The sequence below is a fragment of the Tachypleus tridentatus genome, chromosome 4 (genome assembly GCF_004210375.1).
Source record: "Tachypleus tridentatus isolate NWPU-2018 chromosome 4, ASM421037v1, whole genome shotgun sequence".
Lineage (NCBI taxonomy): Eukaryota > Metazoa > Arthropoda > Merostomata > Xiphosura > Limulidae > Tachypleus > Tachypleus tridentatus.
The window spans coordinates 117,803,780-117,819,644 of NC_134828.1; the positions used below are offsets into that span (position 1 = coordinate 117,803,780).

General features: G+C 31.7%; 1 protein-coding gene across 3 annotated transcripts in view; it reads left to right on the forward strand.

Moving 5' to 3' along the window:
- LOC143249942 (myelin expression factor 2-like) overlaps positions 1–15,865 on the forward strand; it is a 48,303-nt gene that overhangs the window by 21,705 nt on the left and 10,733 nt on the right. For 2 of the 3 annotated variants that reach the window (XR_013028047.1, XR_013028046.1), the window contains exons 12-14: positions 284–335; positions 2,987–3,067; positions 4,733–4,789. Coding sequence is in view for 1 of the 3 variants with exons in the window: in XM_076500563.1 (XP_076356678.1) it covers positions 284–335; positions 2,987–3,067; positions 4,733–4,788 (189 nt within the window). In the remaining 2 variants the exon portion in view is untranslated. Of the gene's footprint in view, positions 1–283; positions 336–2,986; positions 3,068–4,732; positions 4,790–5,228; positions 6,463–15,865 lie in introns of those variants that run through there. The other variant, XM_076500563.1, reaches the window with a different exon arrangement.

The following is a 15,865-nucleotide window of genomic DNA, read 5'->3' on the forward strand; positions in this document are numbered from 1 at the left end:
TTCTTTGTCTTTAGATACTTTTTCTTATTTTGTTATGCATATAAGATTATTTAAAGCAAGTACACTAGATGTGTGAAACATACCTTAACGATCTTTATCACTTGGTTGTTGTTACTTGTTTACTGAGGCAGAAGTAATAGAGAATTGTTCTCTCTTCACTTGGAAATTATTTTTTCATTGGTAAAATTATTTAATGTCTGATGATGTGATTGTTATTACTTAATTTGGACATTGTAACATGCAAGAGTTTCTTAATAATAATCTCTCTGAACTTTGTTATTAGCTTCCACATTCCTACAACTGGCAGTCCTTGCGAGATAAGTTTAAAGATATAGGTAAGTTTTGTCATATGTGACATGCTTTATATACATCATTTATTTTAGATAGATAGGTAGTAACAATGAAATTTTCTATGACTTGTATGCCAGAGGTTGAATATGAAGAAATATAATAGCACAACTGGTTTTTAGATAAAATAAACCTTATGAGTTATATGTACTATTATATCGCTGCTCTCACTGCCATAGTCATCTTGCAACAGTTACTCTATTTCACATTTTTATCCTCCATCTGGTTCAGACAGGTCAAATTTTCCCCATGCTCTTTTGTGAACAAGATGTGATACACATCAGAAACCATTTTCCAGCACTGTTAAAGGAACTGACTTCACTAAATATTTTTTTTGGTTACCTCTTAACTCTATACCTATAGGTTTGATCACTTTTCCTAGCCTTATAGCCACCATGTTACACTATACACTACAACTCTGAATGTGCTAAATGTAACTCAAAGTGACAACATTATAGTAAACATTAAAAGTGTTTTGCACAGATACATGAGATTTTGGAATCAGCTAATGTACTAAAGATTAATCTGTATGTTTACAAAATATTTACTGTATTTATATAAGTGAAAAATAGTTTTTTTCATCTTATACTTTTCATATTTTTATTTATATAATGTCTAGAACCTACTAAATAAGTACCTTTTTTAATGTTTCATATCTCTTTTGATTTATTGGTCTTTGAACTCTCTTAACTATTACTTCAAACAGTAAGTTTCCCAGTTGCTGTGTAGAAAGATTAGATACTAAATAGTTTCAGGTTACACTGCATGATGTTCAACTATGTAAGTAATCATAAAAAAAATTTTTTGTGTGTGTAACTTGTGCAAGTTTAAAAAAAGAAACATAACTAGCTCTGTGTACATAGATGGCTGGTACTTAAATGTTTATGGTCCAAAAATATAGCCTGTACTAAATAGAATATCCCTTAACTGCTGTAATTAATGACTAAGTTTATAATTGGGTAAAAAAGATTTCATCACTCAAATAGAAACTTCAGCAAACATATGAAGACTAACTTGCAAGATAGTGGCTTTCACTGCAGAGACCATCATAAGTATTACCTAGTTCATAAAGTGGGCTTTCTATTGGTGTTAAATACATACAGTTGGCAAGTGATTTAAGAACTAACAGTTCATAGGGTGAGGTGATGAACTTATATCTTAGAAAATAGAGAGTATATGATGATGTAATTTTATGTTAATGGTTGTTTATGTATCTAGTTGGTGAAACCTAGGTAATGGAAGAAAAATTTAAAATTCAGAGCAGAGGAAATAGAGATTGAAAGTTAATCTAAGTATTTACTTTTAAAACTTGTCGAAAACATTAATTATAGTTATTTAATTGTGTTGTTGAATATAGCTGTAAAAGGTTGTGACATGTACACCTTGACCTATGACCCTGTGTATAGAGGTTCTAATCCTTTCCAAGTGCTATGTTGTAGAATTTCATGTACTAGAAAGATGGTTTACTGCAGTTTCTTAACTAATACATTTTACATAGATTTTCATGTGGAGATTCAAGAAACCAATTGCATGATAAAGAATCTCTGCCATATACAGTTACACACTCTGTGCAGTAAAAAATAATTGATTCTGACAAAAACTTTGTTAATTTTTTTATATCATCCACTTCTCCATTAAAAGTTTTGTATCATTTTGAAAAATGTGATTGTTTCTCTCATTAAATTAAGTCTCCAGTGTATGTTTGTTTTTGTTCAATATGTGAGCAGAATATGATGAATCTATTACCTTAACTGTTAGTTCAGTAACTGTTTTTGAGTAGAGTTGTTCAAAAGTAGAATCTCTGAGCAGAATGTGGTGAATCTATTACCTTAACTGTTAGTTCAGTAACTGTTTTTGTGTAGAGTTGTTCAAAAGTAGAATCTCTGAGCAGAATGTGGTGAATCTATTACCTTAACTGTTAGTTCAGTAACTGTTTTTGTGTAGAGTTGTTTAAAAGTGGAATCTCTGAGAATAAGCTTCACTCCCAGTTTGTGATTGTTTATGGCCTTTTTTTTGTACTGTTTGTATAGTTATTCCTTTTTGTCTTGTGTCTACATTAAAAATAATGATACTAATGGACACTATCTGGTATTCATAATCCTGCTGTAATTGTTTTACCTGAGTTCACTGGATCAATAGGAGTTGTGTTTGATCCATTTCACATGAATTGGAAAATATACATACACTGTTCTGGTGTTGGCTGATGACTTCTGGCTGGTGACTTACACAAAACGTAAATACACTGTACTGGTGCTGGCTGTTGTCTGCATAATTGTGTGTGTTTGAACTTTCTTTTGGAATAAATTCTAAATCTTTTGATTGTGAAAAATTTCTTCATCTGCAACTGTATATGTACAGTTAATCGTGACCTTTAGTTAGTAGTAATTTATGATTCATAAGTCAACTATGTATCACATGAGATAACTGAGTCAGAATAAACATGGAGGCTGTTTGATTTGTTTTTAAGTTCACTGTCATCTCTTGTAATAGAACTTGTGTAATACCATATAAAGTACAAATAAAATTAACGTAAGTCAGCAAAGTAATGAAATATGATTAGTTTTTAGTATTCATTGTAATCTTTATTATTTTTTGTTTACTATTTAACATTGAATTAACTTGGTAAAAACACTTGCAGGTGACGTACGATTTGTGGAGTTTAAAAAAGGAACTGCTTACATACGTTTCAGCTCTGAACGAGATGCACAGCGTGCAGTTGGTATCCTTTCAATTAAAATGATTTTTCATTGTGTAGAATATTTGATTTATGTAGTTTTAAAAATCTTAATACTCACCTCAAACTAATAAAAAACAAACTAGAAATGACCTAAATTACAGTTGTGTGTATAGTGTATTAGCATTCAGAGCAGCTTTTAACTAGTGGGTTGATGAAAATAAAAGTGGTTGATATAGCTGTGAATTTGATCTTAATTTCAGTATAAAATCAGTAACTCATTGATAAAGGGAATAACACAAACTAAATTGATGAATCAACAGTCTTGGTGTATATTGTATGTTGTGAACTTTTTCTTCTGTTTTTTCAAACTTTGCATATCTTATGTATCATTGCTTTCCTGCCTTTTGTTGTGATTTCAGTCAGTTCTATTTTGTGAATAGTAATAACTATGAAACGAAACTATATCCGGAAGATAAGTGTATTTGCAACTATACTGAATGGTTTAAGGCCTCAGTTATATATTTTTATAATAAACATGAAGTTTATAATTTAATAAAAACCACCATGTAATAATTCTATATTGTATCCTTGTATACCTCACGATCTTTAAAACCATTATACATTGTTATTAGCCAAGGACCACCATGGACCTAACCATATTGTGTGCTGTGCAATAGCCCACTCATTTAACTTTTTCCATATGGGTCAAAGATCATATCATTGCATTTGTTGCTTTGCACTCAAAATTTTGTTTATTTATTAAGTTTAGTATTAAACTGTAGATTGTAATTCAGATCTTAGTTTTTTTTAATTTCTTAAATTAAAATTAAATATATAAAACAGTAAAGTAAAGGAAATAATTATCTCTCCTACTTATAACCCTTCTACTCAACTGCTGCTTCTCGTAGGTTTCTAAGCCTTAATTTCACTTGGTGTTGGTTTTATGCATTCATTTGAAACAACCAAGAATTGTTAATTACTATATTGATACCATGTGCTGTAATTTTTCAAGCTTAGTAACTTAGTTGCATGAAATTACAATCAGACAAAAGACTCAACCTGTCCCCTAAGGGTCTTGTTTGGAAATAATGAGATAATGTGAATATACTTGAAAATGGCTGAGAAAGCCACTAGGTTGCTCCTAAGCTTTTGATTTTTATTATTATTCACATGTCAGAGGCAGAAGTAAGAATATATGAGGGAGCCTTTCCAAAAATGGAAGTAGATAAGTGGAACCATTGATTTTAATTCAGTACCTTAGTGGTATCTAAGCAAACAGAAAAGCCAGGAGGTTTTTATATACTAGCTTGTCTATATTGGATAATTTTACTTCCTGATTCATTCAAAACTAGACTTAATATTTTGAACCAGTGCTGTATTCAACATACCATGTGACACAAAAAAAGTGTTTAGATGTTTGTTTGTATTTTTAATATTAACTTTTTAAATTAAGAAATTTAAGTAACATATAATACTAAAATTTGAATTATCTACAGTTTAATACCAATTATAAATTTATAAAATATTATTTCAATTACATTTTGAATTCAAATCAACAAATACAATGACATGGCCTTTAACCAGTGATCTTGGGAAGACCCATCTCAATAGGTTCAATATCCCTTGTATAGTAAACTGAACATTTGGTAATTTTAAGATAATATAATGATGGTTTAAGATATTTTTGTATTGCTTAACCAAGTGAAGATTTAATGGACGGAGCAAGGATTCAGGGACGTTCGATTGAGGTCCAGCTATTCTAAGGTAAGTTTTTAATAGTTACGTTAAGCCATACTTATTCTGCTTAAACTTTGAAATAAGAACTGTAGTGTTATTGACTGTATTTCTGCTGTGACAAGTTATCTTGTTTATGTAATTAAGGTTTTACATTTTAATTGAAGAATTATTTGTTTAAAAAATATACTTACTTAAAATGATTCATTTCTTGGACTTGTTTGTTGCTTGAATCATAGAAGATTGTTCAAATTACTATTTGTATTTCTAAAAGAATGTTTCCATTGGATAAAATGTTCTCTTATTTATACTTATGTTTCTTAAGGATTAATAATTGTGCTGTTGGATTGAATGTGGTTTCACCATTCTTAATTTATCTAAAAGTGGTTTACTTCTAATGAAGATGTTTTTTCAGGTCCTTAATTATGAGATAAATTGGTTTTAGAAAAGCTGTTTTTATGTTTTGTAGTTACAGAATGATGGAATCAGACTTTCGTTCATCGTTGGCTCTGAAATAGCCGTCATCTTGAAGAAGAAGTGTTTTCAATTAGCTACCTTGCAGAGTTTCTTATGTTCAGTTTATTCATGATCACCACTTCACAATGGCTTCAGCTGGTAGGGTCTAGGTGACCTTCGTATGTGTAGGTGTTAAAACACTTGGACAGAATCCAGTTCATACAATTTCTTTTTGTCTCAGTGTGTAAATTGTGACATGTTTTTATCATCCTTAGTGGCATAGTTTACCATTATATTTTATGGAGGAATAAAGGGTGTTTTCCGTAGTGTCTGTTTTTTGTTGTTTCCTATATATATATATATATATATACGTGTGTGTATCCATGGATGTGGTTAAATATGCAACTTATTAAGATGCATTTAGTTTTGTGTGGAATGTTCTTTCAGACATTCTTGAAGCCTCCTTTTAAATGGAACAAAAGAGTTGTTAATTTTTCTCAATGAATGTGAACACAAATCAAGAAAAGTAAAGGAAAAAATTATGGAATTATGATTTAGTTTTAGGTCAGTCAGATGTGACTATTCTTCTTCTGAGTTTGGAAAACTGGAAAAAACAAAAAAAAAGTTTTGTACATCTGAGAATTTGATGATTCTTCATTTGTTTGTACATGTACTGAAAATACAAGGAGGAATGTTCTTATGTCAGATTTTACTGCCCCTTCTTTCTGGTTTAATTTTATACTGTTACTGTATTCAAAAATAATATTAATTGTGACAAAATGAGTTTCATTCAGTTGATTATAAATAGTGGTTTATTTTAAGGGTGTCTGTACTTTGGGTATCGTACACCACCATTAACTTAAATTGGTTAAAATTACAAAAAGACATTATATGGTTAGTGTCAATAACATTGTTTGGTTTTAATTCTGAATAATTTCTCTGGTGTGTTTCCAAGATATCTGAATGAACAAATAAAATTAAAAGCATTACATAAATCAAACTTAGTATTTTCTTTCTTTCAATTTCTATGCTTTCTTTGTTTTCTTAGTTTATGTATTTTTTACAAGCTATTCACATTGTTTGTACTTTCTATGATAATTTGAGATTTACCAAGTAACTCAAAGCTTAAGGTTCACTTGTCTAAATATGAATATGGGAACTTTTTAATATTTTTTTCATTACAGAGTAGTGATTTTTGAATACAAATTCTACCAGTTGTATGTTCAATAAACACTATGCCACTTCCATATTGTGTTGTTTCCTTTATGTTTGTGGATATTTCTCAAAGAGTATTCTGCTGAGAAAGGTAATTCTACAAATCTAGAAATTATTACATGTTCGATTCTGGAATTTATGACAGGTCATTCAGCAGAAGCAAGTCCTGGTGTTATGAAATATATCCTCAACCTACTAAATGGCCCTTAATCTTAACCATTTTGGCTAGAGTCTGTTACCACGGTAACTGTTCATCAGATAGAAATTAGTCCTGATGTTATAAAGTAACCTCCTCAATGGCCCTTAAAACTAACCTTTCTAGCCAAAGTCTATTACCACTGCGACTGGTTATCAGATAGAAGTTAATCCTGATGGTATAAGGTAACCTACTACATGGCCCTCAGTTTTAACTTTTTTTTGGCTAAAGTTGTTATCACTTCTTAGGATCTACTCTTACAACTGTGTACAACTGCTTCCTACATTATATGCTGAAACTGGACAGTTAGAAAGATAAAGCATATTTGTTAGTAGTTATTAAAATACAAAGTTAGACTGCCTTGTACAGTTATTCATTTTTTAATTTCAAATAGTAAATTTGTATTTTTCAACAATATATTTGCATCACGTAACCGCTGAGTGTCTTAATGTTCTTATTGAACTTATTCCACAGTCACCGTCCCTTTTGATTGTAGGTGTTGTTTCACAATAAACTTGAGTTGATTCGTATAACAGTTAATTTTGAAAAGTTATTTTGATTTATTGCTTTTTTCTTCTGAAGTGAGAAAAAAAATAATTGTTTTTGAGTTCAAATTTGGACCAATTTACAAACCACCACTCTTATTGACCTCGCACATTGCTGTGAGTATAGATATATTTGTAGTAGTGAAAGAGTTGAGTGTTGTATGATGTAGTAGCTTCTAAAGTATTGACACAAAAATCTTGTAGGATATTTATCACAATAACTTCTATTATAAATTATATACAAGAAAATATTTTGTAACTTGCATTTATACATATGAGTGTTAAACGTTTAATGAAAGATAGTTACGTTCATTCAACTGCAACTGAATGTAGATATACATTTTTAAAGGAGAGAGTTATTTTAAAATCTTCTGTTTTAAGTAAAATTAATTAACAAACTGCTAAATAATGTGAACTTGAAAAACCACACTTATTAACTTCAGCCACATATTATTACAACAGTTTACTAAGCTACACTACACCTTTGAAGTTCCTTGTAAGGTGATTCCCAAACAAACGTAGTGAGTGCTGTAACATAAATTCTGTGTAATTTATTCTTTAAATAGTCTTGACAGAACATGTATTCAGCATTTTAGAAACATTTTGAAATCAAGTCACTGTAGACATAATATTGTTTAAATATGTTTCATACCACTGTAGAGAACCTAGTATTTCTTCATACACAAAAACGTAATAGTGAATAAAGTTTTCAATCAAATCCCAGATTTCTTAACTACACCATAACGGCTCATTGATGGATTTGTAATACTAAAAATTGGGTTTTAGTACCTGTGATGGGCATAGTGTAGACAGCTTTGTGTTTGCTAGCAAACAGACAAGGCTATTTTAAACTACTTTACAGGTAGGCATAATAGTAAGGGCACAATTTTATTTTGTGTTCTGGTTCTATTCTGGAACAGTTTTGGTTAGCTCATTTATAAATCATATTATCTTGCTTAAGACAAAATCTTTTTTGGACCAAAAGTATTGTAAGAGTTTCTGAAAACGTGGTTGTGTTTGTGAAACAATTACATCTGTATTTTCATTTTAAGGATAAAAACATTTTGGAGTTTTAGGAGAATATACAATTACTTTGACTTGAAAAAGTTGTTTATGGAATATACATCAATGAAAATATTATACTGTTATCACTTCATATACCTGATAAATATTTATAAAGTTTTATTAACAAGAAATAGTGATTCACATATATTTATTACCTAAAACACATTACTTTGGTGTTGGATTTGTGATACATCAGTAGAGAACATCTGGTTTTATTATAATTAAATGGTGAAGGTTTCTCAAATGTGTTGTACTTGGAGAGCTTCAGTGTGTTTGTACAAAGTACAAGATTAACAGTTTCAGCTTTACAAAATACATGGATATGTAGATTTTTCAGATATCAAATATTTCATAATTGTCTGCTGTTCATGAACAACTTATCTACACAATTGTATCCTTATGGTATTAAACATTTCCAAGCAGATGTCATTTATATTCACATGATAGTTATATTTGAGTCTTTGCTGCTAACTGGATAGTTAAGCCATCAGTTTTATATAGGTGGTTGGTTGTTTCATGTTTCAGAGTATTTTGTTCTTTCACATAAATATAATTCTAGTTAGATTTAACTGTTTTTCTACAAGGAGTTATTTTTCATGAAATTCAAAGTACCAGCTGACCTTGGATTAAGCAGTAAGACATACTCTTAAAGATGTGCTGTTTTTATTATTCAATTACTAGGTAGTTTATTAGAAGATTGGATACGTGAGTTAACATGGATATCACTTAAACTGCAGTATATTTATGTTACACCAAAAGTAGTGTAATCTTATTTGGACACTATCTGCACTTTGAAGTTAGCTCACCTTAGCATGTGTTTTAAGGTTTTCCTTGTTTATCCAGCTTTCTGATCCAGGGCTCTGTACCTTTTAAAAATTAAATATTAAGATATACTTTTCTAACACTAGCATAATAGGGTAAAAATTTTCAAACACTAGAGTTGTTGCTCAAGAGAAGACGTTAAATCATTTCTCTTTGTACACCACCACTGTGTGGCAAAAGTAACTTGCCGTTTTATTTAATCATACCAAGGCCTTTCATAACTACATAGGCCTTAGCATGTATCCTTGAAACATTAAGATGATATAGAACTTATTGATAAAGGTTTCTTCCACATGTTAGTTTACTGTCTGTCTGTACCCCTACTTCTAATTTTACTGAAGTAACGTAATGTTGAATATTCCATTATTTCTAAACCAGTCATGTGGTATATATCTAAACACAAAAGATTTAAAAAAACAAATACTATTAGTAGTGGAGGGAAGGAAGACCAGTGGTACTAGACTGTCAATATAACCTGATCTCCCTTGATTCTGCATGTAAAAACATATTGGTAGTGAAGGAAAGGAAGTAATACTAGAGTATCAGTACTAAAGCCTGATGTTCCTTGATTGTATGTGTAAAAATTAATACCATTGTTAGTGAAGGAAAGGAAGTAATATTAGAGTGTCAGTACTAAAGCCTGATGTTCCTTGATTGTATGTGTAAAAATTAATACCATCGTTAGTGAAGGAAAGGAAGTAATACTAGAGTCAGTACTAAAGCCTGATGTTCATTGATTGTATGTGTAAAAATTAATACCATCTTTAGTGAAGGAAAGGAAGTAATACTAGAGTGTCAGTACTAAAGCCTGATGTTCCTTGATTGTATGTGTAAAAATTAATACCATCGTTAGTGAAGGAAAGGAAGTAATACTAGAGTGTCAGTACTAAAGCCTGATGTTCCTTGATTGTATGTGTAAAATTAATACCATCGTTAGTGAAGGAAAGGAAGTAATACTAGAGTGTCAGTACTAAAGCCTGATGTTTCTTGATTGTATGTGTAAAAATTAATACCATCATTAGTGAAGGAAAGGAAGTAATACTAGAGTGTCAGTACTAAAGCCTGATGTTCCTTGACTGTATGTGTAAAAATTAATACCATCATTAGTGGAGAAAAGGAAGTAATACTAGAGTGTCAGTACTAAAGCCTGATGTTCCTTGACTGTATGTGTAAAAATTAATACCATCATTAGTGAAGGAAAGGAAGTAATACTAGAGTGTCAGTACTAAAGCCTGATGTTCCTTGATTGTATGTGTAAAAATTAATACCATCGTTAGTGAAGGAAAGGAAGTAATACTAGAGTGTCAGTACTAAAGCCTGATGTTCCTTGATTGTATGTGTAAAAATTAATACCATCGTTAGTGAAGGAAAGGAAGTAATACTAGAGTGTCAGTACTAAAGCCTGATGTTCCTTGATTGTATGTGTAAAAATTAATACCATCATTAGTGGAGGAAAGGAAGTAATACTAGAGTGTCGGTACTAAAGCCTGATGTTCCTTGACTGTATGTGTAAAAATTAATACCATCGTTAGTGGAGGAAAGGAAGTAATACTAGAGTGTCAGTACTAAAGCCTGATGTTCCTTGACTGTATGTGTAAAAATTAATACCATTAGTGGAGGGAAGGAAGGATAGTAGTAGTAGTACTAGACTGTCAGTATTAAAACCTGATTTTCCTTGATTGTGTGTAAAAAGAAATAACATTAGTAGTGAAGGTAAGGAAGTAGTACTAGACTGTCAATATTAAAACCTGATGTTCCTTGATTGTGTGTATAAAATCAAATACCATTAGTAGTGAAGGTAAGGAAGTAGTACTAGGCTGTCAATATTAAAACACATGTTTCTTGATTGTAGAGAGAAAGAAGGTTAGTAATACTAGACTGTCAGTATTAAAACACATGTTTCTTGATTGTGATAGTGGAGGGAATGAATACTAGACTGTCAATATTAAAACGTGTTTCTTGATTGTGATAGTGGAGGGAATGAAGGTTAGTAATACTAGACTGTCAGTATTAAAACACACGTTTCTTGATTGTGATAGTGGAGGGAATGAAGGTTAGTAATACAAGACTGTCAACATTAAAACACGTTTCTTGATTGTGATAGTGGAGGGAATGAAGGTTAGTAATACTAGACTATCAACATTAAAACACGTTTCTTGATTGTGATAGTGGAGGGATGAAGGTTAGTAATACTAGACTATCAATATTAAAACACGTTTCTTGATTGTGATAGTGGAGGGAATGAAGGTTAGTAATACTAGACTGTCAGTATTAAAACACATGTTTCTTGATTGTGATAGTGGAGGGAATGAAGGTTAGTAATACTAGACTGTCAGTATTAAAACACGTTTCTTGATTGTGATAGTGGAGGGAATGAAGGTTAGTAATACTAGACTATCAGTATTAAAACACATGTTTCTTGATTGTGATAGTGGAGGGAATGAAGGTTAGTAATACTAGACTGTCAGTATTAAAACACGTTTCTTGATTGTGATAGTGGAGGGAATGAAGGTTAGTAATACTAGACTGTCAGTATTAAAACACGTTTCTTGATTGTGATAGTGGAGGGAATGAAGGTTAGTAATACTAGACTGTCAGTATTAAAACACGTTTCTTGATTGTGATAGTGGAGGGAATGAAGGTTAGTAATACTAGACTGTCAGTATTAAAACACACGTTTCTTGATTATGATAGTGGAGGGAATGAAGGTTATTAATACTAGACTATCAACATTTAAACACGTTTCTTGATTGTGATAGTGGAGGGAATGAAGGTTAGTAATACTAGACTATCAACATTAAAACACGTTTCTTGATTGTGATAGTGGAGGGAATGAAGGTTAGTAATACTAGACTATCAATATTAAAACACGTTTCTTGATTGTGATAGTGGAGGGAATGAAGGTTAGTAATACTAGACTGTCAGTATTAAAACACATGTTTCTTGATTGTGATAGTGGAGGGAATGAAGGTTAGTAATACTAGACTGTCAGTATTAAAACACATGTTTCTTGATTGTGATAGTGGAGGGAATGAAGGTTAGTAATACTAGACTGTCAAGTATTAAAACACGTTTCTTGATTGTGATAGTGGAGGGAATGAAGGTTAGTAATACTAGACTGTCAGTATTAAAACACGTTTCTTGATTGTGATAGTGGAGGGAATGAAGGTTAGTAATACTAGACTGTCAGTATTAAAACACGTTTCTTGATTGTGATAGTGGAGGGAATGAAGGTTAGTAATACTAGACTGTTAATATTAAAACACGTTTCTTGATTGTGATAGTGGAGGGAATGAAGGTTAGTAATACTAGACTGTCAGTATTAAAACGCACGTTTCTTGATTGTGATAGTGGAGGGAATGAAGGTTAGTAATACTAGACTGTCAACATTAAAACACGTTTTTTGATTGTGATAGTGGAGGGAATGAAGGTTAGTAATACTAGACTGTCAACATTAAAACACGTTTCTTGATTGTGATAGTGGAGGGAATGAAGGTTAGTAATACTAGACTGTCAACATTAAAACACGTTTTTTGATTGTGATAGTGGAGGGAATGAAGGTTAGTAATACTAGACTGTCAACATTAAAACACGTTTCTTGATTGTGATAGTGGAGGGAATGAAGGTTAGTAATACTACACTATCAATATTAAAACACGTTTCTTGTTTGTGATAGTGGAGGGAATGAAGGTTATTAATACTAGACTGTCAGTATTAAAACACATGTTTCTTGATTGTGATAGTGGAGGGAATGAAGGTTAGTATTACTAGACTGTCAATATTAAAACACACGTTTCTTGATTGTGATAGTGGAGGGAATGAAGGTTAGTAATACTAGACTGTCAGTATCAAAACATGATGTTCTTTGATGGTGTGTGTAAAAAGAAATACCCTTGGTTGAGGACAGAAAGAAGGTAAGTAGTACTAGAATGTTAGTATCAAAAACTGATTGGTTGTGTTGTGTGGAAATATAGATTGTTTGTGATGCATATTTAACATACACATAAAACAGACCTTGGAACTGTACATATTTCACAGAAGAATGTATCTGTGAATATCAGGGGAAAACATTTCATAATTGATAAATTTCTCTGGTGCTGTTGTAACCAGTTCTTTAGTGTCAAATTAAAGATAAAAGCTCTGAAAAGTAGTGAATAATAGTCTCAAGTCCTCATGATTTACTATATTGTAAACACTTAAGATATTGTAGTTTCAATGGTTCTTATACTTTTTCTAGTTCTCACATTCGCTCGTATTATGTTTGGTGAACATATTAGTTTGCTAATAGTTTATGAAGAAACTATTTCTTCTTGACTGTTCAAGATATTTGAGTATTTGTAAGCTTCAGGCAAGTTAACATTTCATTTCAAATGTTACTGGATCAAACCGCACAAAACACTTGAGGTACTCAATTTATTATAAGAACTTATCTGGAATACAAACAAAGATTGTGTATTAATGAGAGGATTTTGTTGGTACTCAATTTATTATAAGAACTTATCTGGAATACAAACAAAGATTGTGTATTTATGAGAGGTTTTGTTGGTACTCAATTTATTATAAGAACTTTTCTGGAATACAAACATTGTGTATTTAAGAGTATAAGAGTATAAACACGTGAATGTTATAGGTTGTGCAGTCGACTAGTCAGTCTTGTGATAATTTTATAACCTTGATGCAAGATACAAATTTATCAACAACAGGATCAGACTAGTTTCTTGAGACAGGCAACTTTATGTGCACATGTTTAGATGGAAGTCCATATCTTTATAACTTTTAAATTATCAGTTGATTGTTGTTGATATAGACAAAAAGATTTTATTTTTTCACATTTAATAATCCACATGCACTTCTTGTTATGGTTTTCATTAAATGTATGAAGCCCAACAAAGACTGATCTCACACATGTTCACTGTTGTACCACTTGATTTTTATCATAAGGTTAATTTAGAAACATTCATACACTGCTGGCCAAAATCTTAAGGCCAATTAACATAAAAAAAAAAATATGCATTTTGCATTATTAGACTCAACTACTTATTTGGGTAGAGCTTTGAAAGATGAAAATAAGAAAAGGGAAAATAAAAATAACTTTTTTAGCATTTAATAGGGAAAATGTGAACACTATGAAATTAGCCTAAATACTAGCTAGTAAGAAGTTTAAGACCATACCAAAAAGAAGTCCTAAACAGGGTAGGAAATGCCCAACAAGAGGTCTCAGTAGTGAGTTGCACAGCCGTTATTGAGAATAACTTCAAACATTCACTTTGACATGGTTGATATAAGTGTTTGCAGAAGGCTGGGTGGAATGTTATTCCAAGTGGTGAAGATGACTTCACAAAGATCATGTGCTGTTTGGAATTGACGTGAATTTTTATAGACTTCCCTTGCTATCCACCCCAAAACATTTTCAATGGGGTTCATTTCGAGCAAACACACTGGATGGTCCAAAAGAATCGTTTTATTTGCCATGATAAAGTTCTTTGTCCTGTGGGCATTGTGGATTGCAGCATTATCCTACTGAAAGATCCAGTCATTTCCATACAAGCAAGGGCCTTCAGTCAATAAGGATGCTCTCTCCAACATGCCAGTGTAGCCAGCTGCTGTTTGACGCCCCTGTATAACCTGAAGCTTCATTGTTCCATGGAAGGAGAAAGCACCCCAAATCATGATGGAACTTCCTCCACTGTGTTGTGTAGAAAATGTCTCCGGTGGGATATCCATGTTATGCCAGTAACGTTGGAAGCCATCTGGACCATCCACATTAAATTTTTTCTCATTAGAGAACAAAATGTTTGTCCACTTTTCTACGTCCCATGTTTGGTGGTGCTTAGCAAAGTTTAACCGAGCTGTTTCGAGGTGTGGCCTTTGAAGACGTTTACGGTTTTTAAATCCTTTCTCTCATAGATGCCATCTTATTATTCTTGGGCTGTATTCTGTGTCTGTAAGGGTCTTAATCTGGTTCGACGATCGGCTAGTATCTTACCAGACAACCCGTCAAATCCTTCAGCTCAACTCCGGCAAAATTTTCTTGGGCCGACCACTTGAAATTTTCATTCCGTGTCCTTTAGGGTCTTTTAAGAAATTTGCAACAGCATTTTTACTATGCCCAATCTCACCAGCGATGGCACTTGGAGAGAGACCTTGCTTTCGCAGTTTGACAATTCTCTCACTTTCAAATTCTGTCAACTTTTTAGTCTTTGCTATGTTTGTACCCAATGTAACACAGAAGATGTTCACAATGCTAATGCTTGAACATAAATGACTAAATTTCATTACATGTTTACTGACTAATGCTTTGTTTTAACCTAGTCTTAAACTTTTGACCAGCTAGTATTTAGGCTAATTTCATAGTGTTCCCATTTTCCCTATTAAATGTGAAAAACATTTTTTTATTTTTATTTTCTCTTATTTTTATCTTTTGAAACCACTTAGTTGAGTCTAACAATGCAAAATGCATATTTTTTTTTATGTTCATTGGCCTTAAGATTTTGGCCAGCAGTGTATCTCAGATTGCTGTTGTAATGGTGTTCATTTACTTAAATCATAAATGGCTTTTCATTCATTGTCCTGACAGGTTTCCTGAAGAAAAATTAAAAGTTTAAAAGAAATCAGACATTTGTCAGCAGTTCTAGTTTTAGGGTTTCCCTGATCCTTCAGGTATTGCTCTATTATCCCAAGTTTGTTTTGTTTCAATTTGGTGTCTTGAATGTTACAAGTTTCTCCAAAACATTAGTAATCAAAATAAAATAACTTAGAACTGAAAATCTTATGATTGATATCAGTTGAAGTAAGAGGGGAAAAAAT